This window comes from Siphateles boraxobius, unplaced genomic scaffold, assembly GCF_051911475.1.
Source record: "Siphateles boraxobius isolate OS27281-9 unplaced genomic scaffold, OSU_SipBor_1 9, whole genome shotgun sequence".
Classification (NCBI taxonomy): domain Eukaryota; kingdom Metazoa; phylum Chordata; class Actinopteri; order Cypriniformes; family Leuciscidae; genus Siphateles; species Siphateles boraxobius.
In genome coordinates this window covers 10,547,384-10,574,037 of record NW_027509219.1, presented here as the reverse complement: position 1 = coordinate 10,574,037, position 26,654 = coordinate 10,547,384, and the positions used below count along the sequence as shown (strand labels likewise).

The 26,654-nt window shown below is 37.9% G+C and overlaps 1 protein-coding gene across 4 annotated transcripts in view; it reads left to right on the top strand.

Moving 5' to 3' along the window:
- The window catches only part of iqsec2b (IQ motif and Sec7 domain ArfGEF 2b), a 103,861-nt gene that overhangs the window by 67,895 nt on the left and 9,312 nt on the right, over window positions 1-26,654 (top strand). For 3 of the 4 annotated variants that reach the window (XM_077224116.1, XM_077224118.1, XM_077224117.1), the window contains exons 1-4: window positions 21,815-21,893; window positions 23,626-23,911; window positions 23,997-24,326; window positions 25,502-26,541. In XM_077224116.1, coding sequence (XP_077080231.1) covers window positions 21,889-21,893; window positions 23,626-23,911; window positions 23,997-24,326; window positions 25,502-26,541 — 1,661 coding nt within the window. In that variant the 5' untranslated portion in view covers window positions 21,815-21,888. Of the gene's footprint in view, window positions 1-1,175; window positions 1,347-21,814; window positions 21,894-23,625; window positions 23,912-23,996; window positions 24,327-25,501; window positions 26,542-26,654 lie in introns of those variants that run through there. The other variant, XM_077224119.1, reaches the window with a different exon arrangement.

The window sequence follows — 26,654 nt, the reverse complement described above, 5'->3', positions numbered from 1 at the left end:
ATCTTTAACCAAAACTATTGCTTTTTACATAATGCTGCATCCATGACACTATATGTCAGTATAAGTTCAAAATGAACTTATGCCATATAAGACATCATAAAAAATTACTAAGTGCATAATATTCATGCATATTTGATGTGATTTATTCCATTTTACTTGCACTGAAAAGAAAATTAAATGATTGTGTAACTTATATACATTTTTATATTGGTCTAATCGAAAATCAAGTTTTTTGTTTTAAACCTGTTTTGTTCAGCTTGGCTGAAACCAAATAACACTCCCCATGAAAAAATGTAAAGAAATAATTTTGTTTTAAATATTATTTTTGCTTGAGACAATTGTTCATGTGCAGAACACGTTGCCAAGCTTTACTGACTGCAGAAGTTGTTTCATTTACTTTTTAGTACATAACAGAAAACATTAGGCATCATTTGAAAAGACATCTCAATAAACTAAGGTCTATCAAAGAGAATATTCCTCTTTATAGTAAGTAAAATAAATTCTGTCATGACAACTCTCAAAGTGTTTGGCATGGTAATGAATATGATAATGTTGATATGTTTGGTCTGGGTGGAATAGAGATGCTACGCTGCTGCTGTTATTTCTGTTGCTGCAGAGAAAGTACAGGACTTGCTACTGCCAATACGTCTACAGACACGCTTCTGTGAGAATGTAAGACGTGCTGCTGCTGCACAATATAGCATTCACGAATCACCCATAGCAGATCTCCACTGGGGGAGGTGGAGGATGTTTGAAATCGCGCTGCAAACTTCTACAGCAAACGCTGAACGAGTATAAGCTGAGCAGCAAACTCATTGGCTCATTGGCAAGAACCAATCAGCTGTGCTCTATAGAGAACGATGTGATTCCAAGCAGATTGAGTTAAGGACCTCAGGCTGCGCCATCTTGAGTTTCATGACAGAACTTTGTATTTGTAATTGCTTCTAACAATCATTTTTTAGTTGATCTCACATTACTAATTAACATTTTACTATCTCATCACAGTGTCTGATCCACTCTCTAACTTTTCTGTGTATTGTATGAACTGCTTTTGCTTGTTTGTTTGTTCCTGTTATCATCTGCTTATCTGCTTCTTTCTCTTTACATCTCTGTCCCTTTATTTGGTCTCCACTCGTCCTTCCATCCCTGTTTGTGTGTTTCTCTGTCTCTCCCAGAGGTGTCAGACTACACTCATCCTCCAGCTGCTCCACACTCACTCATCTCTCCTCAGCCTCCACCTTCAATTCCAACCAGCCAGCTAAAAGCCGCAGTCACCATCAGTTCTGCTGCCCTTCCAGGTTGGGCAGACCAGAGCCGCCCTCCAGCGGGCCCTCAGAGCGGGCCAGGTAAGGGCCAGCAGAGGGCCGACAGATCCAAAATCCCTTAGTCTACTGTTTCTGTACCCACAACACCAGCCTATTTCCCCCGTCAGATTCCCACATCACCCTGAAGAGCCATTCACAATGACATTTGCAGTGTCAAAGCGACCTGAGTCATTCATTCTAAATAAAAGTAATTCCGGCCGACAAAAGCAGTAGACAATTAGAGCTCAACTCTATGCAAATGAGCAGCAACACAATGCAGAGACTACCAATGGGAGTGCAGAAGGAGATCCACCTCCCGATACTGTAGTTTTATTGGTGATTGAATTTGCATCACTGCTCATTTGCATGAAGTCAAAAATGCTCAGAACATAGGAGAGCTGTGGGTTTTTCGGGACCCAGGTTTGGATCTGACCTGGTTCATGTCCTGATCCCACTCTTCCTCTCTCACTATTAATGCAAGGTAAAAAAAAAGGCCTTCCACAAATCACTGAAAAGTTTTGCTGCAAAATGCTGTTATTGTGAACATCCCTTTACACCATGTGTTATGCAACAAGTTTGCAGGGTCAAGTAATTTTCTCTCTTCAATGAATGTGTAATACTGTACAAAGCGGCAAAATCACAGCCAGTCTGAACATTTTTCAGTGCTCAATATTAATATATAAATATATATATACACTGCTATTCAAAAGGTTGGGATCGGTAAGACTTTTTAATGTTTTTAAAAGAAGTCTCTTATGCTCACCAAGGCTGCATTTATTTGATTAAAAGTACAACAACAAAAACAGTAATATTGTGAAATATTATTACAATTTAAAATAACTTTCTATTTGATTTTTTTTTTAAATGTAATTTATTTCTGTGATGCAAAGCTGAATTTTCAGCATCATGTCTTCAGTGTCACATGATCCTTCAGAAATCAATCTAATATGCTGATTTGCTGATCAAGAAACGTTTATTATTGTTATCAATGTTGAAACAGTTATGTAAAAAAAAATTAAGGATTCATACCGATTCCAAACTTTTGAACTGACAGTATCTTTTTTTTGCTGGCCCTATTTTAGATTTTCACTAAATGCACCAAGAAAGAATTATCAATTTTGATTTCTAGATATATATATTTTGATTAAATGTTTTTGATTTAATGTTTAAGTTAGCTAAAATTATTGTTTTTTATTTACAAAAAGAAAACATGCAATAAGCAGGAAATTTAACAGGTTTAATGTTACTTTATAAATTCATGTTTGCTATACAATAGTATACGGTGCTTTTGCATTACTCATTACTGATTGGCTGATTCTTATGAATGCTCTCAAGTTATTTTTGCAGTTTTGAAAAAAAAAAAAAACTCTTCTTTTTTAGCCAGCTAGATAAAATCCCCCTACTGACAAATCAGCACATTTTGCAACAAAGAATGTACAAGATCAATATCGCACTAGCAAGATTGTTTTTGTTCTGAACATCAGCAGGAATTCACAGCTCAATATTCATATAATCTTAAATACACACTACTGTTTAACAGTTTGGGGTCTGTAAGAAAGGAATACTTTTATTATTAAGTGTACACTCTGACACGGAAGAGAGGGGATTTATCACTTGTTGCTTTATATCATCCTGCTTTAGGATGTTACATGGTGTAATGCTTTCCACTGTGTCTTGCTTATCTGTGGATTCACCAACACTCATCAGACACAGATGTTTTCTTCCACCAGTCTTTCACCAATCTGCCCCTCATCTTTTGACCTTCGACCTCCTGCACTCATCCAAACTGTTTCCCTCACCTGGTGTGTCACGTTTTGTGGGTTCCACCGTGTTCTTCCTCTTGCCCTCGCTGTAAAGTGCTGAGAAAAGGACAGTTCAGGGACGGCGGAGGAGGAAGTGATCACTTTAGCACTGTGTCAGAGAAGATGCTAGATGAAGCATGTCAGACAGACGCTTGAGGAAGTGAGAGCTAGCAATTAATGTCTTACGGTTTGACAGATGCCTGTCATACGCAGTTGCTACCATTTCACCATCAGTTCCTCATTTATTTCTCTGTCCTTGTCCACCAGTGTCCCTCATTCGCTCTCTCTCTCTTCCTCCAGCGTCTCATTAAGCTATGTTTACACGACAACGATTCACTTAAAACTGAAACGTTTTTCCTTTGTGTTTTTCACGTACAGACGACAACGTTGTCAAAATGATCCCTGTTCACACGGATCCGCGAAAGTGATTAAAAACGTTGTGTTATTCATGCCAGGCCAGTAGTTGGCGATGTCACTTTTTAAAGAAACACTATACGCTCTTCGACTGAAGTCAAGTCGTCACCTTTATTTATATAGCGCTTTTTACAATGCAGATTGTTTCAAAGCAGCTTTACAGAGATAACAGGAAAATAATGTTAAATATAAAATTAAATGTCCCCAACTAAGCAAGCCAAAAGGCGACAAAGGTGAAGAAAGTCGAAAAAGGCGACAGTGGCAAGGAACCAAAACTCCTTCAGGTGACAGAATGGAGAAAAAAACCTTGGGAGAAACCAGGCTCAGTCAGTAGGCTAGTTTTCCTCTGGTCAACGAACGAACAGTGTATGATTATGATTCAGGCAGCATTACAGGTCAGAGGTCAGATTGGATCGGAACAATATATATTATGCAGTTCATCTGGTTGAAGATGGGAGTCATCACGCGCACATGGGGAAGAATTTGTTGAGGATCAGTGCCGATGGCTGTCGTGTCGATGAGGCCATCACAGGGGAGAGTCTATTTTAGGGCTGAACGATTATGGAAAATAATCTAATTGCGATTTTTTTAACCAATATTGCGATTGCGATTTAATATGCGATTACTTTAAGTTCTTTACCTTCTGTATTAGTCGACAAAGACAAGCAATAAATCATGGTACAGTAGGGATGGGAATCTTTAGGCAGCTCATGATCCGATCTAATTTTTTTCTTATTAATTAATCTTAATAATACTTAAAATATGTATTTAATTAAGACTTTTAAATGGACTATAAACTAATATAGCTTCAACATATAAAAGCTAGTAAATAAAGAGGAACAAAAAAAAAACATTACAATCCATAAACAAAGAGTGCTTTCAGTATTTAAAAGTAGGCTGTCTGAACGTTTTCCATTCAAGAGCTGGAGTGATTTTCCCCCTATACGATAAATTGTATTCACACTAATGCACATATCTCTTTTGAAATTGTAAATGTAGTTTGTCCTATTGGTTTAAGATATACCTGACCGTGTTTACATTAATTTCGCGTCAAAAGCATTTTGAGATGCAAGTACATTTACCCAATGAGTCGCTCACAGCCGCATGCACGAGCACTTTTCACAAAGCGCGCGTAAGTATTTTAAAATGAAAGCAGCTTTCTCAGTGATTTTCATAATTTTAATATATAAGCCAACTGCATTCCAAAAGACATAATGCCTTTGTGGAGCATTTGTAAGGAAAATTCCGGCGGCCAAGACCGTGCACTGCAAGAGTAACATCAAAGCGGCAAAACCTGTGCAATGAAGCCCGCGACTGTCCTTGTAATTCGCTTAAACCCCGAACTTTATGAAAGCTTATTTTTCGGAAGGTTCGAGCGGTGTCGTGTGTGTGTGTGTGTGTGTGTGTGTGTGTGTGTGTGTGTGTGTGTGTGTGTGTGTGTGTGTGTGTGTGTGTGTGTGTGTGTGTGTGTGTGTGTGTGTGTGTGTGTGTGTGTGTGTGTGTGTGTGTGTGTGTGTGTGTGTGTGTGTGTGTGTGTGTGTGTGTGTGTGTGTGTGTGAGAGAGAGAGAGCGAGAGAGAGAGAGAACCGCAGCGTCATCACGCATGTGTGTTTAAAAACTAAGCTCAGATTCGATTCTGAAATTCTCTGAATCAATCCAGAATTGTTGGAGAGAGAATAAATAACACAATATCACATACATAAAAAATAAACTGTTCTTTCCTGTATGCCAGACCTATGCGTAGCGTGCCAAGTTGATGCTTGATTTGCAGACTGCTTTTCTCTCGCGTGTCACATGACCAGTGCAATCGTAGCTTTTGCGGTTACAAAATCGCATTTCATCATATCGCGATATTATCGCAAATGCAATTAATCGTTCAGCCCCTAGTCTATTTGACACAAGCTTTGCTGACACTTCAGGGATGCGATGTGGTCGTGTCCAGGTGCTGGTCCACCATCTGATCTGGATACGGCCCGGATCCAGCTGATTACAGTAAACCTCGGAATAAACCGAAAGACTAAAATTAGCGTAGATGCCATTCTTTTTATGATGTAGCGTGTACATCAGGTGTCATAGGAAGTGTTCCCGGTTCCGGCTGACCTAATGCAGTATGCAGCATAATAATCATTTAACTGATTTGAATAATAGGAATGTATAGTGTTCTATGTGTATGCCAGGTTGAAGAGATGTGTTTTTATTCTAGATTTAAACTGACAGAGTGTTTCTGCTTCCCGGACAATGTTAGGAAGACTGTTCCAAAGTTTAGGTGCTAAATAGGAGAAGGATCTACCGCCAGCAGTCGATTTTGATATTCTAGGTATATCGCAATACTATAATGCGTTAAGAGCTCGCTCAAGTACTGGGGAGCTAAACCATTTAGTGCTTTGTAAGTAATCAGCTATATTTAAAAATTTAAACAACATTTAATAGAGCGCCAATTCAGCGTTGACAGAAACGGGCTAATATGGTCATACTCCCTGGTTCTGCTAAGAACTCTAGCGGCTGCATTTTGGACCAGATCTAGTTTGTTTATTAAATGTGCAGGGCAACCACCCATAATAGCATTACAATAACGTAATACGCAATCGCATGACGTCCCCGTTTTCACAAATTCGTAATTTGTAGTTTACACAGAGACAATAATGGCGAAACCCAAAAGCTTGTGTTTTTAAGGCCCCCAAAATGCCGTTGTCGTGTAAATAAACGGCCAAAACGCATCAAAAGTGTTTTTAGTTGAAAACAGTGTCATGTAAATGGCCCCTAAGTCTCTGTAAATGAGCTCTGCATGATCAAACTTGGCTGGCTCAATTCAAACCTCACAGAACAGCCACGATTGAGAGAGAGAGTAAATGAAGAGACATACACAGAGTGTGTGAACTTGATCTGTCTCTATCTATCCTCTTTTCCTTAACTGTGCCATTTAAAGCCTTGTGCGCACGTCTGTTTGCAAAATTCCTCCCGAAATAAAAGCATCCTCATTACTCACATTCATATTTTCACTCTAATATCATCATGTTTTGCTCTTTATTTTAACTTAGTATCACTCTGCAAGTGATTCATTCAATATTTACGTCATATTTAATTTAGCGCAAATGAAAAGAACACAGGCAGAATGATTTTTTTGTAAAATGCTTATAAAGATGATCTGATGTACATTTTCATACTCATGAATGTTCATATTTTTTAAATGTTTTTTTCAAAAATGTGCACCAGTTCACAGCCATGCGCTGAACGTGTTTTCTTTTAGGCATACTGATTACACTGCATTTTGATAACAATATTTGCCATAATAATAAATAATAACAAAATTAAACAACCAGTTTAATTAATAAACAGAAATAATTAAAAACAGTCACATAGCCATTTTTCTTTTCATTATAAATCACTATTATTCTGATCATCAGTAGTATTTGACTTCAAGCTACCTTAGTATACTATGTATTGAAATACATTTATTTTTTAATAAGTATACTACAAATACATTAACATATGTGTGTGCTTAATATAAATACCCTGCAATTGTACTTTTGGTAAACTAAACTGGTATACTTAAAATCTGCTAGATTGGAACAACTAATTTTGTACTTAATGCACTTTAATTGTGCGGAAGTAGTGCTGAGGACAAACTAAAGATATACTCAAGTATATTTGACTGTGCTAAAGTGGAACTATTGCAAGGAAACTCGTACTTTAGGTAAACTTTAAATATCTTGCATTTAAAGACTGAAATTATACAGAGATCATACAATCCTTATTAATAGTGATATTAAAACACATTTTAGAGGTAATATCAAGAAATGTGCAACAAAGACATACCCCAGATAAAGTTTAATTATAATTGTATATCAGTAAGTCTTAAGTTATATGTCAATAAATTTGTTAATGGATTTGAAGTACTTAGTATGAATTAAATGTACTTTAAATAGATTTTGGTATAGTTTTTCCACACTATTATTAAATGTTTTTTGTTATTTTAATAGTCTCTTCTCAATATAATTTTCAATCCTACAATTAACCATGAAAGGGACTCTAGAAGACACAATAGCTTTTTTGAATCCCATTTTTTGAATTCCATTTTACACACAGGTTGGCTACTCCCGAATGGTTAATAAAGTTTCATGAATGAGCCCTAATGTGTTATTTGGTGTAGATTATTAAAGGTAATGTGTAATTTTTCAGTGTTAAAATAGTTTCTTCTATCCCAGTTTAACATGGAGACAAGTAACCCATTAATTTATTGGTTTCACTTAAAAGTGTAAATTATCTCTGTGATCCGATCAATTCATTACTCTGCTTTGCTTGAGAGTCTGACCAGCTCTGTACAGCAACAGCTCAACTGAGATAGAGAGTTCGGGAAACCTGTTTGATAACAGTATTTGTTTTTGCAGTTCTTTTTGGCGATGCTAGGGCGTAGAGATTACACCCTTCAGCTTCAATGAAAATGAAACATTACAATTACATATTTTTGTAAGTATTTTCACTGGACCAAAACAAACAAAACATATAACTTCTAAAAAATACATGTGACCTAGTACAATAAGACAGTATGAACAGGCCGCATAGCCTCATTTTCATTCGCAATAAATTAAATATGGCGCTTACACACTTTAGCTAAGCAGTAGGAATTACTGTAATTAATTAGGCTAAAAGTTGTAGTTTTGTGGTGCTCCAGTCTATAGATGACACAAATCTGTGATTTAGCAACTAGTGGAATGTGTTGAGTCTGCCATCTAGTGGACATATTTGAGCAAAGCAGTTTGTCTGAGTATTCTGAATCTAACATCAATAGTTTATCCTACTTGAGTTCATTTCAGGTAGAAATAATTCAACTTAATAATTTTGTGTGCATTTTTCAATGTTCTCTATGTGTTTTCATCCCTCTTTTTCTGACTTTCTGTCCCTGTATCTCTGTCTTTCAACTCTCTGACCCTTTTGTCCCTCATCATTAGTGAGGAGGAGGAGAAGGAGGAGGGTGGGAGTGATTCTGTTCATCAGTTCTGTTGCACCGCCTCCGGGTGCAGTAGCCCCTCCTCTCGCTAACCTGCAACCAATCAGCATGAGTGGAGCTGCTTAATTGACATTTATTAGTTGAACTCTGCGATTACTGACAGTTCAGTTCTTTTGGTACAGTTTTTGTAATTGCATGTTGAATAGCTTGAATAGTCTCGATTAACTACTGTTACACGTGTTTCTGATAACTTATTGAATTCATTTACACAATCCAATCAGTCAATAAATTAATGCTGTATTCAGTTGGGGGACTATCATAGCTATACCTAAAAACAGTGCTTTGTTGCTATCTTACTATTACTGTACTTCTATATTCTCTGTACAGAGATATCATGTACAGTCAGTAATATGAGCTTTTTGTGATTTTTTGTTTCTTTGAACGAACACTGCACAGGTACAATGACTTTTGAACGAACACTGCAGAGGTACAATGACTTTGCAGCCGTTTAAGATGTCTTTAAAGTTGCTTATAGAATACAAAAAATCAGAACAGTTGCTGGTTAATCTTTCCTTTCTATGCTGTCATTTGAATATAATTTAATCCTCATTTCAGACACTGTTTATTAAGAACCTTATTTTGTAAATGAATAGTATGCGAAATGTCACTGTGCTTGTTTTGTGTACACCATGTTAACCTATTGTTCATAATTCATGTTTGCACTTTGTTGTGTTCTCTAGTAGGAGGCATATCATAGCTCAATGTGATACTATGAATAGAGTAGATCATTAACAGGACACGCTGCCATTTTTCCCCCTAAATTTTATATTTATTTTTATATAACTTCAAATTTATACTGAATTTTCAGGACATCAGAAGCAGGAAGTGGTGATCAGAAAATGAGGAAAATGTCACAAGACTGAACAGACTATGACGTCATTATAATTTCAGTAAAAGTAAAATTCCGTATATTCAGATTAGAAAAATCATATTAAAACTTATTTTGGCATTACACATTGAAGACGACCTATATTATGCCTTTTTTCCAACTTTCTTTAGCGTGTAATGTTGCTGTTTGGCCATGAAAAAGGTCTGCAAAGTTACTAAGCACAGTCACTCCAAAGGGAGTTATTCTCTCAGTAAGCACAGTTTCTAAACTCCCTGAAATGCATTGTTCGAAGTCTTGAGTTTTTTTTTTTCCAGGAATAAACACATAACAGTATTCCCCATTTAAAATTGAATTTCGTTGGTGATTTTTGCTTAATTGGCTTAATATGCTATTTATTTTAAAGCAATAAAGTAGAAAAAAAGAAAGAAAGTTGTCCAGTACTTTATATTGCACATGCAGGGGTTTTCCTGGCTTAAAACTAGGCGAAGGTGGTAAAATCCTGATCATGTATTTTAATAAGATAATAATGTGTATTTTTCATAGACCATCATATAGTCTACTGTGTTACCACAGTATTTTCGTAGGTGGATCTCTGTACCTCTAGGGGGGTCCGGGGGCATGCCCCCCTGAAAGAAAATTTTGTACATTTTAAAGATAAATTCACTAATCTGGTGCACTTTGAGTGCCCCGAATCCGCTGTTAAAAATAAATAATCCAACTGCCCAAACATATGATATTCTCTGATTTAGATATCTGATCATCACATTACAATTATTCAAATTATCAGTGTTAAGCATGATAATATGGTTAAATATCACACTGAAGCTGATTTAAAAATAAAATTTACTTAAAATAAAAGTTCTTCTTTTGGCAAAATTACATTTTCTTACTAGCCTAAACAAAGTCTGTCTTACTAAACTAAAACTTTCCAATTGAAAACCTTCAAACTTCAAGCTTTTAAAACTACTACAAACTTTCTAGTTAGGCTTTTTCAAGAGAACTTAAAGTTTGTCTACAAACTTTTTTTTATCTAATTGTAAAGTGTTACCAAATTATGATAAACATCATGTACACATGTTACAACGCTGCCTGATTCAAGCAGATTGTGGCTGTTAATGCATGAAAATACAAATTCAGCATTAACATTCACCATGTTTATTCTAATTTGAAGGGCTTTGATAACATATCTGTGAAAATAAAATGCATTACGAGTAAAAGAAGATTGAAAATATTGCATGTTTGTTCGGGTAGTGAATTTACAACAAAACTTGTTAATTATTCAACAAGAGAAATAGGCGGAGTTATTCATCATTGTGCAACACAATTCAGATACTACATGACAACTAACTTACAGTGCTTGACTTTTTCGTGAAAAAGGAGTGAAGAGTTTTTTGCCATTTTGAACTCTATGAAACTGATGGATTCGGCGCGGGTGCGGGCGTGTCGTAAGCTAATGCACGAATGACTGATTACCATGGAAACGTGAAAGTCACGTATAGACTATCCTTGACTGTTTTGATTTTAAATATCGATGTATACACACCCGTGAAAACCTCAGCTTGTCGTTGACACACTTGCCCTATGAAAAAGTGCGGGGGACGGATTTACATTGTATAAAAAGTGGGGGGGACACGTCCCCCCCGTCCCCCGCGTAATCTACGCCCATGTCCAAGAGACACATACTCTCTTGACTTTAGTAGGTCTTTAGTCTTGACTTAAGCCATTTCTCCATGACCGCTAAAAAAGTATGTTCTATATAGAATGAATGTGTGTAGTATGAACGAAATCTGGACGTATTAGCCATGATGTCATTATCACATGATCTACCAGCGTTAGTTATGTCGCTTCACTGCCATTCACAAATCTTCTCCCGTGGCCTCATGTGATAGTAAAATGTCCATCGTATGCACACTTCAGAATTTTTTCCTACACTTGTATGAGTACTGTGATTAATTCTTTTGTCACACACTGTTTTTCACCTACCATATAGTAGGGAAGTATGCAATTTCTGATGTAGACAGATCTAATGTGGTTATGGTAAGGGGCGTGACATTTCCGTAACATGCTCGACGCGTTTGACCAATCACAACACTCTGATCCAGCCAGCCAATCAGAGCACATTGCACTTTTCTGAAGGAGGGGCTTCCTATAAACAGGAACTAAACAAAGCGTTACTGGCTGTATCCCAATTCAAAGGCTGCATCCTTCGAAGGACTCTCACTTCCAAAGCCGCGAATGTCAGGGTGTATTCACACCTGCCTTGTTTGGTTCGATTGAATCGAACTCTAGTTCGTTTACCCCCTTGGTGCGGACCTTTTGGGCAGGTGTGAATACAGCAATCGAAACTCGGGTGCGGACCAAACAACCGAACCGAGACCCAGCTGTAGAGGTTGTCTCGGTATGGTTCCAAACGAACTCTGGTACGGTTCGTTTACGGTGTGAACATGAACCGACCCAATTGCAAGAAAGCACTTCGCCTTTGAGTGAACAGGCTTCCGTAGTCTGACTTGCGTTATGGGAAAGTGATCTGTTGTAGCCTACTACATTCCATTCCGGCGCGCTGTCTGGCCACACGATACTGTTGCGCGTCTTTCTGCGCGTCGTGTGTGCATCATTGGAATGGAATGAATGAATGAATGAATGAGTGACAGGGCTCTCAAGTGTCACGCATTGAGCGTGACAGTCACTCATTTCGGTCTTTTGTCACGCTCTCCCGCCACACATTGTATTTCTCACGCTGAAAAACTATTTGTAATATATTTAATATGCTGCAGCGCCCAAAACTCTGGCCGCGCCGCTCTCATTGTGGAACCGGCAGGAATCAAGCGCATTTCCTCTGGTGTTGTTAGCCAATCAGAAAATAGCACTATTCTATCTGGGTAAGATTTAACGCAACAACCAATGACAGCGCGTCGGCACTACACACGTGTGGTTTTGTTTACAAATTTTGGTTCACTTGCAAAAAGAGCAGTGTGAAAGCGAACCGTACCAAATAAAAAAACATTTTTTTTAATATGGTCCGGACCAAAGCAAGTGAACTATCGGACTTTCCTGGTGTGAATACACCCTCAGACTGAGCGCTGTTAAATGGGACGATCTAGCCTATGGAGGGCTGTTCTTGTCGCCTAGCAACTGACAGCTGCCGTTGATGAGTGACAGGAACATTTGTACTAGACTTTTTTGAAAGTTATATTAAACTGTCTAAAACAAAACAGGGTTCACAAACTGTTAAAATATGTACCTCACGGTCCATTTCTGTAATAAAGAGTATATACACATTTTAGTAAGATATTAGTCAACATTTGAACTGCTTTATATATTTTTTGAATCATTTGGATATTTTGAGTAAGCTGAAACCCAATACTTATGTTTAAAAGTGTAATTTGGCAATTTCTCTCAAAAAATCCTGTCCTCACTGGCGCTATGAATTCGGGGTAGGCTAGGCCGCGAAGAATGCATCTGTTGTATATCCTTTATTTCAACGGATACTTAGGACGCATTTGGAGGCCGCCTTTGAAGGAGCCTTCGAACTGGGACAGCCTTTGTCGCGCTGCAGTGATGCAATTGGCCTTCAAATGCAGCCTCTGAATATTAATTTATAAATATATTTATATTAAATATTAAAAAAATACACAAACGAGAATGGTAACAACACAATAAACTAAACTTTGTGTAAAACAACAGTCAGCTTAAGGTTGTTACTAGTATTAAATGCGGTTAAATGTCAAAACAACGTCAGTATAGAGTTGTGTGGGGTGGGGGTAAATTAAGCTCAATATGCTGTGACGTCACAATTATGGTGCAATGTGGTCTATGGATCTGGCTGAACTGTACATATTGAGTAGACTCGCTGCCTCGGTCAAAGTCAAGGGTGCAAGGCTCTGTCCAAATAAACTTCCCTCACCCATTTGACGAAGTTGAACCCACTTCAAAATGGTGTTGGGGATTCCCCCGAAGGGACGTGCTTAGGGAAGTTCATAAGTGCATGTCTAAAAATGTAGTTAAACGCATCCACTCAACATGAACATTCAAGCACGGAAACCTTTTCTAATAGACCCCACAAACAAAATCAAGATTTTGTTTTCTTAAAAAAGGGGCCTATTAAACTTAAATAAGTATTACTGTAAAGCATAGCATTAGTTAGTCGAATTATCAAAAGTGAAATCCAATAATTTCAACAGGACTCCACATGAGATTTTTGCTTAATAACGAAAGATTTCACCATGCAGAATTTGTAACGGGTTCAAGTAAATCACACAGATTCACAGCATTGACCAACAGAAAGCCGCTCATTTTGAAAGTGACTTCTGTGTGAGCTGTGCTACATACATTGCTACACTTTTGGCAATCGACAATGGCCACTAAATTTAGCAGAAATTTCACAAATGCAAATGTGTCATATTGACACATTTGGTACACAAATGGCAGCGTTTCCTGAGAATAGCAAAGATGTACTGTATAATACAAACAATATTTTAACAATGTTCCTTATTTAATGATGTGCATATATTATATGTAAAGGAACAGAAGCACACAATTAAATGAGATTCTCCACAAAAGAACTTGTATTTAAAAAAAATGGAAACAAGGTGCTTTTATTGAAATGAAACTCACAAATGCTGTACATATGAATAAATGTGAAGGCTGAAAACTTTCTGTTTCTCTCTCGCACGCGCACACACACACACACACACACACACACACACACACACACACACACACACACACACACACACACACACACACACACACACACACACACACACACACACACTCTCTCTCTCTCATAATGAAACAGTAAGTGAATATTTCTCCAGCGTTTTTTAACCTCCCTGCAGGTTCCTGACTCCTGAGCCACATGAACTTTGCCCCACCCACTTTTATGATTGCACACACACTGTTCAGGAATGTATGTATGACATGCATTCCTTCTCTCCTCACTCATGTCAGTTTTAATGTTGTAGCAGCAATCACCGTATGTGCGTCAGCCAGCTTTATTCACACACATTGTTTTCCCACAGCTTGAGCTGTCAAAAGACGGTCAGGAATGTAGTCACGCAACTCTACAGTATGTGTTTGAGCGAGTGCACTTGTATGAGGGTGCGGTTTGTGTCACATAGGATCAGTGTGACTGTCTGTACCAGCTACACGGTAAGTGTTCGTATGTTTGTCATACTCATATACAACATTGTCCCATGTGTCCATCACACAACAGAGTTTTTGGATTACTGATATGAATATTATGGTTATGGCTACAGACTACAGAGCTATTTGCGATGGTAGTACTATGCTGAGATTTCTTGTCTGAAGCTCAAATACTTTCATTTTTCATACTCTAGGCAGATGTATACAGATTAATAAGCAAAGTGTAGTCAACTTTTCTGTTTTCTTGTTTATGTGTGAATGGTGTTACTTTGGCGTAGAGGAGGAAATGCTGAGGTCATATTTGCACTTTGTTCTTTTTGTATTTTTAGGACCAATATTTCCTGCTGTATAATATAGGCGTTTGAGTGTGTTTACTGACTATGCTCATAATAACCAGCAGCTAAAGAGCAGATGGACATGTTTCAGCAGAGAGCGAGATAAGTGAAATACCTTTTGTGTTTGTCTGTGTGTCATCAAGAGATGGCAGGATCTCTGGTGAGACCCTGAGTTGTGTGTGTGTGTGCGTGTGTGTGTGTGTGTGTGTGTGTGTGTGTGTGTGTGTGTGTGTGTGTGTGTGCGTGCGCGGGGGGAAATACAAGAAGAGGGAGGATAAGGCTGTTTATGTGCTTTGAGGATGGATGAGGAATGACCATCAGTATGGGATCTCTCTGACAGGATAGAGTGAATGCTGGAAAACAGAAGAGGTAAGCGTTTTAGTAGTAAAACTGGTCATATGGATTGTCGTTCTGCTTGTAGTGAAACTTATGGCAGTTGTGTTCAGATGCACTTGACTGGTTCTTTTTTTAATTTTAGAAGTTTTATTTTATCTTGTCAAAGTGGATATATCTCCATATCTGATTTAAAATGATCTGTTCTAGTCTAAAGAAATACCTTTCTTAAAAGGAGAGTTATTTATATATATATATATATATATATATATATATCACGATTAATCGGATCCGAACTAAAAGTCTGTGTTTACATAATATATGTGTGTATACTGTGTATAATTATTTTGTATAAATAAAAACACAAACTTTTATTTTGGATGCAATTAATCGGCTAATATATATATATATATTTCAACTAAATGACAATGAAGATTATCTATTAATTGTCATTTAAGTGAAATTACTGAACTTAAATATACAAGCTTGATAAAAAATATCATTCTAGAAGAAAATGTCAAATGGCACTTAGAGGCTTTTGCATCTGAACTCTTCATATATATATATATATATATTTACTTTCATTACATATATATACATTACATATATTCATTACATATATATACTTTCATTACATGCAAATATATATATGCATGTAATGAAAGTCAATGGGGTCAACAAACCCCCCCCCCCCCCCCCCCCCCATTATGTGTTCAAATTGCTGAATAAAATAATAAATCTGTGTTATAAGCTCAGTTTAACAAATCTTATCTTTAAATCCATTCTGAAGATTTTTCCCATATGGAGGCAGAGCTTTTTTTGCACACTGTACAGTTTCTGTGTTTTTACATTGTATTTTTGTATGTTTTGCATACAGTTCTCTAATCTATTCTTTCTCGACTATATTCTATTTTATATACCTATTCTATTCTATTCTATTTTATTCACATCATATTTCTTGAGGCTTATAGTTTATCATATTCTATTTTAATTATGCATGTGCATGTCCTTCATTTGTTATGGGTTCTTATTTTTGTTGCACTGTGGGATGAGCTACTTTAAGAATTTTCATTTCACTACATTACATCACATTTGTGTCATACTGTCTGTATATGAAAAATAAAGAACATTGATCCTTGAAATAATCCATCTGGACAGGACCTGTGGGTCATTTCATAAATGGCAAAAGGAAATAAAAACGGACACACATATTTCTGTGATTTGTTGCATTCAGTGAGGAATGATTGGAACTGCAGCTGAAACACTGCGTTTACCCACTCTGCTATCTCAGTGTTTGTGTGGTGTTTTAAACCGCTTCTCATCCCCGTGGACAACTTGGATTAGCATATCTGTATAGCACTGATTACATTCTGGCTCAAGAGAATCTGTGAAATCTGCAACTCTGCAAATGACTCAGTTTGATCCTCTTTTTAAGCTGATCTTGACAGCTCTTTCCTGGTGTTTCCCTCAATAACTCGCTGATTTTCTTAAATATTTCTTTCATCGCGCCCCTTTTGCTTCAGTGTATGCAGACTCTGTGAAGCTGCTATGCCATCAGAACGGATTCAGACCTTTTCAGTTTTCAGAATGTTTTTTAAAGAATAAAAAAGCTTATGGACTTGCAACCTTTATTTCTAGATCTTCCTTTGGTTGACTTGATAAACTGTACCAGTTTCTCCCATTATTCCATGGAGATTTCCTCAAATCTGTCAGGTCTTTTCGGGACTTTTCTTTGTTGCTCTTTGATTGGGCCTCTCGAGGACACTTGTCCTGAAGCCACTGCAGCATTGACTTCAAGTCATGTCATGTGACATATGTTCATATCCTGAAACCGGCCCACTCCATTTATTTTTTAAACCCTAGATTTAAGCATCTAATAAGAGTTCCTTGGTTTTGTCTTTTCACTCACATCTTATATTAAGGGTTTAATGTCATCATAAAGATCTGGTATATGGAGCGTCTTGGGTGATCTAAACACTGGGCTGATGAGACGCATCACTGTTTTCACCTGGTAGTAACAGGTTAAATGGATAAATATTTTTATTCAGCAATGATGTATTGATAAAGCGACAGTAACGACATTTATGATGTTACAAAGTTTCTATTCCATATACAGTAAATGCTGTTCTTTTGAACTTTCTATTCTTTAATGAATCCTGGAAAAAATTCTCATGGTTTCCACCAAAATATTAGGCAGCACAATTGTTTTCAACATTGATAATAATGATAAATGTTTCTTGAACAGCAAATCAGCATATTAGAATGATTTCTGAAGGATCATGTGACACGGAAGAACAAAATCAGCTTTCACATCATGAATAAATTACTTAATATAGGTAGAAAACACTTCTTTTAAATTGTATAATATTATTTCAAAATATTACTGTTTTTGCTGCATTTTTGATCAAATAAATGCAGCCTTGGTGAGCATCAGAAACTTCTTACAAAACCGTAAAAAATAGCGAACATCAGTCAGTGTTTATTGCATGTTAAAAAAAGCACAAAAGTTACTTAAAAACACACATCCAATTTCATGTCAAACTTTCTTTTGTTTTTGTTGTCAACAGCACATTATTGAAACGTTTTGATAATTATCATGTTACTGTCACTCCTCTGAGTCATGCTGTTTGTGTGAACAGTTGTCTTTCCCACCAATTAGAAAATAATCACGGACTAATTTAGTCAAGGTAAATGAAGAAGACAATAAATGCAGATCACAGCCCACAGTCTCATAGAATTACAGCTATTACAGCTCATTATGTGAAGGAATGCTATTCATGTTTCTAGTGAACCGACTGCAGATTAACTAATTTGACGGATAATAACCCGATGGTTCACATATGGATGTGGTTAAGAAGACTTTGGATTTGTAAAGCACATTTGAAAATAGACAACATAGCCTACTGTAATTGCTCAAGCTTACACAACATTGTATGTAGTAGTGTGTTTATTTCTTTTGTTAATGGTATTGTGTTACCTAACACAAAAGTGACTTAAAAAGTATTTGCACACTGTTTGATACGTCAGTCACTTCAATGTCAACTCAAATGACATTTGCACAAGCTTTTCTCTTGTTTTTGAGTGAATTCTCACAACCAAAAAGTGTCCAAGTACATATTTGACTTTTTTATGAAGTGTTTAGTTTGAAAGGTCTATTTGTGCAGTCTTTCTTTACATAAATTATTTTGCCTGTTTTTTTAGTTTGGCTTAAGTGTCAAAGTACCTCTTGGGACCTCTTGGTATAAGCTGGGTCTGGTGTTTGTGAATGTATTTGTAGAGCAAAATATGCAGAGTATTCAGTTTTTAAAAAAAGTTTAATTGGACATATTGTGTTTCTGATGCAGCCTGCTCAGCAAGTTACTACAACATTCCTGCTGTTTTATAAGCATTTGACAGGGCTAACCTGCTACCTCCTAACCTGAAAGCAAGAATAAAGATAAATCTCTTCTATAAACGATGGGGGGAAAGCAACACAAATTCATGAATATACTATATAGACTCAGATAATTCCTTTAGTCATTCTTAATAATGCTTTTATATATCTCTTTAGCTCCTAAGAGACCAACACGTTTATTGTTAAAGGGATAGTTCACCCACAAATTAAAATTCATCATTTACTCACCCTCAAGTTGTTTCAAACCTGTATGAGTATCTTTCTTCTGCTGAAAGAAGAAATTCTTCTTATCCTGTTCATTTTGAATGTTATTGTTTTATTTATGCAAATTATACATTTACAGCACGCTGTTGCACATACTGACTGTGTCGTTTAATTGGTTGCATGCGAGTAGTTAAATTCTAATCTTGCTCATCCGTTGTAAAATTCAAAGTTTTACAATCTTACAACCTGCAACTTATCCACCAACACCCACGGTTACCGTATTAGTGCTCCGTATCTATAGCAACACTCTTTCTAATGACTGCCTCACCTCCCACGGTGGTCTCACGGCAACTGTCACTAAGCAACCCTACCTCCTTCACTCCTACATGTGTGTGTGTGTGTGTGTGTGTGTGTGTGTGTGTGTGTGTGTGTGTGTGTGTGTGTGTGTGTGTGTGTGTGTGTGTGTGTGTGTGAGAGAGAGTGTGTGGGAGGAGTGGGAGGAATGGGGAAAAGGAAGATGTGAGATGCAAAAAGACAATTTTATGAGCAGATGTTATAGCAGCATTCCCAGAATAAAACAGCACTGCAGGTTTGTCATTGAATGTAGGCAGCAGATGCCAGATTACATTTCTAAACCATGTTGCTGTACAGAACTAATCTAAGCTACGGCCAACTTTCTATGTTTAAAGCTATTTAAAAAAAAACAGTCCAAAACAGCAAATAGCATATACACTCAGTTGGGTTAAGTTTTGAAAGCAACTGGTCCATTTACTCATGTCAATAAATAGTGTGTATGTTTGCTCAGGCGTCTACACATAGCTGTCTTCAACTGCCCTTTTCAGACTGAAGAAATGTAAACAATATTTTCAAAGAAAATAATTACATCATTGCAAATGTCTGAGTAAATAGATTAAGCCACGATTAGCCCTTCAGTTAGAACATTTAAGTAGCTTTTATAAACGTGCCTTAAAAAAAAACAATTCTATTGCTATTACGCATCCTCTGAAATAGTACTGAATCTCCGGGTCAAAACACAGGCAAAGAAGAAGCAGAAACAAGCAAAAGAAGCATTGCTTATGCACATACAGTATAAGCTAGCATGATCATCAAACATTAAAAAGCTTAAAAATTAAAAGTGCCAAACTTTACCAAATGAAATGTTGACCAAGGAAGAGGTATAGTCAAGTCAAATCATCTTTATTTATATAGCGCTGTATACAATACAGATTGTTTCAAAGCAGTTTTACAGTGATAACAGGAAAATGATTCAATGATGCAAACAGAGTCATTTCGGCTGTACAGCAGCTCTAAAAGAAAAGTATGTCATAGTTCAGCTGAAGTCAGTTCAGTGTTGTTTCATTTCCATTGTAAAGATCATCTATTATTAAATTAGGTAATTTCATCTATAAAGCAGCTCTGCAGAAAACAGTGATGTCATCGTCTAGCTCAGTTCAGTTCTCATACAATTGTGTCAGTACAGTCAAATCAACAATATTGTTGAATATTAAGTGTCGACAAACTAAGCAAGTCAGAGACGACAGTGGCAAGAAACCCAAACTCTATCAGGTGACAGAATGAAGAGAAAAAAACAATGGGACAGTTCAAGTTGGGGGTGTTTATTGACTCGATCTGCTTGATTTATGTTTTGATTATGAATCCCATTTTGACATAGTCTTTGATAAAAGCGCAATTTTTTTCAGCATTTTGTTCAAAATGTTTTTTTTTAATGAAATTTTACCCACAAGTGTTGATTTAAAAAAAAGTGTTAAGAATAAAATGGGTCTTTCTTTTAAAAGCAGAGGTCTGTTCTTTCGTTTGATGTATTGTATGTTCAGATATTCATACAACAAAATATTCTGGGGGCCATGAAAGTTTTGAGAAAATGATCGTTGGCTGGCAACTTTTTTTTAAAAATGCTGACGGGGAAAGAGTTAACAAAGCATGCAGGAGTATCAGCGAAAAAGTACATGGGGCTCAATTTTAACAAAATTGTTCAACTGTTTCTTCTGCTGTTTCTATGTACCAATGTAAAATATGTATTGCTGCACAGGAAAACAACAGCGGCCATTGCGATTTAATTATTATTAAATTGCGTTAATATCAGGTTGTTGCAAGTCATGCGGGTTTGGAACAACGTGAGGGTGAGTAAATGAGAGAATGTTTATTATGGAGATTTTAAAATTTTCATGTTTGAACCATTCCTTTAATATACAACACAATGTTTCATAAATGTGACTGTTGGTGTACAGTGAAAATGATTTGTATTGCGTGGCTTAGATAAATTCGATATTGTAAGAATTTTAGAAATGTTTCAGCTTACATTGAATTTTTTTTGCAGCCTTATTAATGTAGCCAGGTTTGAGACGTTGTGAATTCTTCTCAAACTTTAGAGAATATGTGAGATTACTGGGTTCTTTTTCCCAAGAGAAAACAATCTTAAAAGCTGGTTCTCATTTGATTTCATTGCTTTCCAGGAGAAACAATTGAGACTTTACAGAGATCTCACTTATGATTCTGCTTTCAAAGGGGTACAACTGACAAGGTACAGCTCAAAAGGCGATTGCTGTGTCTTCCTCCTCCCCTTCAATATTTTGTCTACTTCATACAAATACAGGAAACCAACAATATTAGGGGGGGGAATAAATACCAGCACAACAGAGAGGGGAAAACAACTTTTTGTGAACTTCATAGACGATTTCCACAAACACCTGTGTGAAAAACTATTCTAGACTCATCTATGAAGAAGATGACATATAAAAGCACTGCAGGAGATCCTAAAGCTGATTGGTTCAGAAATTTCACTTACATATGTGGTCACACTTTCCGAGCTACTGACTTCGGTGAACTACACCACCGCACTTTGTGTAATGTAAATAATGTGAGGGTGAGAGAAAATGGGAGGAGGGAGGGTTTAAGCACTGCCATGTGACTATGCGTTAGTGACCTCCTGACAGTCGGTCATAACTGCAGAACAACTCTAAAAAAGCCACAAAGTTCAGCACTTGGTGAATTCCTGGAGCTTCAGTGACTCTTTGCCAAATTTGGACTTAAAGGAAGCGAAACCTCTCGTTCTCAGGGTGGATGTTCATGTGCGTGGGTTTATGTACCTGTTGTTAGTAAATGTGGTAAGTGTACAGTTAAAGTTTGCAAATTTTATGCCATTTAATCCTAACACCTGCTGTTATAAGCCTATTAGGTTTCTGTTTTCCTACTTACAAAAGAGGGTGAAAGGAGGGTATTGTGCTTTTGTAAAGACTGGACCTTTCTATGTGTAATGGTTACCTGTTGTTACATGTGATAAACAACAAATCAAGGATTGTATGCATGCAAGTGTCTTTCTGTGGGCTTGAGAGAGTGTGAAATCATTTAGGCAAAATGAGAATAGTTTCGTAAGATGTCTGAATTGCAGTACATTAGCATTATTTGATAATATCTTGCCTTCAATAACCTCCTCCGACTTAGTCATACAGAACAGGAAGCTGCTTGCAGTGATTCAGAAGTACCCACTGTCCTGTCAGAAAGCTGTGTCAGTATTATGAGTTCAGATCATATGCTGTTGTGTTTCCCATGGCAAACCCAAGGGTCACCCGCCCCTGCACTGAGGTGACTGACCCTGTAAACTATGCTCCTGCTTCAATAGACTTTTTGTTCTTATTCTGTAATTTCTTATGTAGTTGTGTTTGCAAACTCTTAACACAACGTATTAAAGGTCAGTGTGTAACTTGTTTGTGCTATTGGCATGAATGGTACCTCAGATAGTGTGGATTGTTGAGGAGAAGTGTGTTATTGCTTTTCCAAGCAAATTGCAATTTTTGCCTGGCTGGTAAAAAAACGACTGAAAAAAAAAACATTCAATTGCATTACATTTGCAAGATGTGAGCCATATAACATCATTAGCAGGCACCTAGCAACAACCCTGAACATCCTAACATTTGCAAAGCAATGTGAATGCTCAGAATGCTTTAGAAACTGCATAGAAATGTGATAACCTCTCAGAAAGCCTACATCACACTACCTTAGTTTCATGTTGGTGAGTTTTGCACTGGCAAGAACCATTTGCATTTTCTTCAGAAAACCTTGAAATCTATTTAATGTTATACTTTAGTATAAAGGCCACTGATGTAATTATGTGTGCTAAATTTATGTTTGTTGGTATATGTATCAATCAATTCTTTGCTCTGATGGAACACTGCAAGACGAGTAAGTCACGTATGGAAGTGGAAGACAACAAGTCATCAAGGATGAGAACTGTTGTGTGATGAGGACATGTCAATAGTGTAGAGATAAGGTTTGGGTATGATCCAACAGTTTTGATATGATGCTATACATGTGTGGTCCAAATGTCTGAACCTCTTACTTGACAGGTACAGATGTCAAAAACAGAACTTGATTTTACAGGAAATTTACAACAGTATTTCAATTTTCTTTAAAGTTTCAGCACATACTCAATGTACATACTGATGACAATTAGAATTTTTATATAATATATAATAAATTCTTGGTTCCAGTATCAAAGACATTATTGTCTTTGATACTGGAACCAAGAATTTATTAATACATTAACTTAGATAACTTGGACCTCTTACAAATCTTAAGTATAAACTAGAATTGTTCTACTTTTCCTGGAATCTTTGCTTTTAACTGTATGATAATTCTAGGAAAGCCTGAGGTTTGTTTAGGACATTTGCCCTGTTTAAAGCTTTACTGAACGTCAAAATGCCTAGTCAGTGGAAAAGGAATAATGTCATGAATTCCTGATTTGCTTGAGATTTTTATCTTATCCTCTCATTATGGGGGCGTTTCAAACTCAAAATTATTCTCTCTTTCTCTCCTCTCTCTCTCACCCACCCCTTTCAGTGAGGAGGAAACCCAGAGTTCAGCTTCACGTCCCTTTTCAGACAATTCCAGCAGTAAATCTCCTTACGTGTACCGCTCTGACCGTTACGGGGACAACAGCTGCGGCCCCCCAGGTCCCCGGGTGCCTTTTGTACCCCCTCCAAGCCCAGCCAGTCTTGCCTGGGCACAGCGTACACGCAACCAACCAGCTAGCCTGGCCCTACGTAAGCAAGAGGAAGAGGAAAACAAAAGGTGCAAAGCCCTATCAGACAGCTATGAACTCTCTACAGACCTACAAGACAAGAAGGTAAGGCATGCAAAAAAGTATTATGATTTGCAGTAAATCACATTCTGTTTGAGAAAATTTAACTGATAAGGCTGTCGTTGTGCAGGTGGAGATGTTGGAGAAGAAATATGGAGGCTACTTCGTAAGTAGACGAGCAGCGCGTACCATCCAGACAGCATTCCGTCAATATCGTATGAACAAGAACTTTGAGCGCCTCCGCAGCTCAGCTTCTGAGAGCCGCATGACACGGCGCATCATCCTTTCCAACATGCGACTGCAGTACTCGTTTGATGACCGACAGCCTCAACCTCCCACACCGACTCACTACAGTCACAGTCCAGGAATGGGTCCTCCGCATTCTCCAACCTGCACCACAGAGCCAAGCTCCCCATCACGGCCGGAGTACACACACCTTGAGGACTCCTTCTCTAAACAAGTAAGTTCTCAATTTGTCTGTATCTGAAGTCATCATAGAGATAAAGGGCCTTTACGGGTTAAGAATGAACTTATTCTGCTGAAAAGTTTGTGTTGTGTTTTGGATGTTGTACTAATTGTTTAAATGATTCCAAAACTGTCAACTCTAAAAATGTTAAAAAATGTCTATCCTGTGGCTCCTTCACTCTCAGAAAACAAAAACAACAACTTTCATTGGGGCAGTGCTAGGGGTTGAACGACTTCAGATTTTTTCAAGTCAACATTTATGTGATGAAAGTAGAGTCGACGTCGACTAGTCACTTATGACGTCATTGATGAACAAATGAACCTGAACCTCTAGCTGAGACTCAACTGCGAGAAAACTCGATATTGACACAGCGCTGCCCACGAGGCTATACAAAACAGCTTATTTTTATCAGTTCTTTTGTCTTTGGGTCATTATATTTCTCACAGTTTCTGCTCGTTCTAAATCAGTTACAGATAAAGTAGCACAGTAAACATTTATAGGCTATGAATGCATTAGTGAGAGAGCGATTGCGTGGGAATTAATTATACCTGTCAGCGTCTCTCTAATAATATTGAAGCTGTGGGTTTTATTTACTAATAAAAATATGCTAGAACTTTTCAGTTTTTTAAGCTATTTTCTTGATAAATCACTGAACAGTGTTGACAATACATTTCTGCGCTACTGCATGATTCTCTGTGCACGCGATCTGCGTGCGATACGCGAGCTTCTGTATATGTGTGTGTGCATTACATTGCAGCACCCATTAGTTTAGAATGGCGATTAACTTACGTGTACAATAAGCTTTTTAAAACGTGCATTCTCCCGACCAATTTTGAACATCTAGATAAACATCTTGTGGAGCGTTTGTGGAGTGGAGTATGCATTTATTTGTCATTTTAACTGTTTGGACATGAAGCTTTAAAGTGGACTTCCAAGAATTCTTATCCTGTTGCGCCCTCTATAGGCCATGACCAACCCCTAGGCAGTACCCTTAAAGAAATTAAGTTTGTACCATATTTTCTCCTAAAATGTTCACAGTTGTACCTTAAGGGTACTACTTTAATGTATATGCAGCTTTTAGGGGTACAGCCCCAGAAACAGGGATCTGTTGTAACCTTAAAAGTAAATATTTTGCAGTTTATCTGACTGTTCTTTTCTTTGTACTCAAGGTGAAGTCCTTGGCCGACTCCATTGATGATGCCCTAACTTGTCGACCACGCCGAGAAGACTCCCAGGAAGGGATAGGGGATGGAAGCGGTGTTGTGGATGACTTTGGCGAGTGCATATGGAGCAGCAACAGCCACGCATCCTTACGGAGAGGCCTTGCAGACAGGGATCGAGGAGGTACAGGGGGCTTGAGCATGCACGAGGATAGCACAGCCACCTCCTACAGCGATGTCACACTTTACATGGACGACGGACTACCTTCCTCACCGCTTTCTCTAGACCGGGCCCCTAGCAGCACAGACACTGAGTTTTGGGGGGGTGTTGGAAGCGGGGTAGGTGGTAGGGAGGATAGCCGTGACACAGAGGGAGGAGGAAGCAGTAATAGTCGCCGAAGCACACCTTGCACAGAGTGCCGTGATTACCGTTTACGAGGAGGGCACTTACCACTACTTACAATTGAACCACCTAGTGACAGCTCCGTGGACATGAGTGACCGCTCAGACCGAGGCTCCCTCAGCAGACAACTAGTGTATGAGCAGGACTCAGTGGGAGGGTCACCTCAAGGTACACTAAAACACAACCCTAATGCTCGTTCAACATCCTCGACAGCTGCACAAGGTCAAACACGCCCAGCTAGCCGATCGATACCGTCGCATATCCCACACCACATGGCTCACCATCATCACCATCACCACCACCACCATCACCAGTACCCCGACACTCCTTCGTCTTCCTCCTCTCCTCAACAGCCCCCAACCACACCACTCTCATCCTCCTCTTCAGCACCCCTGCCACCTGGTGGCTTGGAGCAACAGTGCTGCTCAGATGGTGATAATGACTCACTGAACTCCACCACAAACTCTAACGAGACCATTAATTGCAGCTCAGGCTCTTCTTCAAGGGACAGTCTGCGGGAGCCCCTGCCCCCATTAGGAAAACAGACCTACCAGAGAGAAAGCCGGCACAGCTGGGACTCTCCTGCCTTTAATAACGATGTGGTTCAGAGAAGACAATATCGCATTGGACTCAACCTCTTCAACAAGTAAGAGAAAATGAAACTCTACCTCTTATAAGCAACAATCCCACCATTTAATATAATAGCAAGCCAGTGACTAATCTATTATAAATTACATTGAGGAAACTGAATGAATCTGA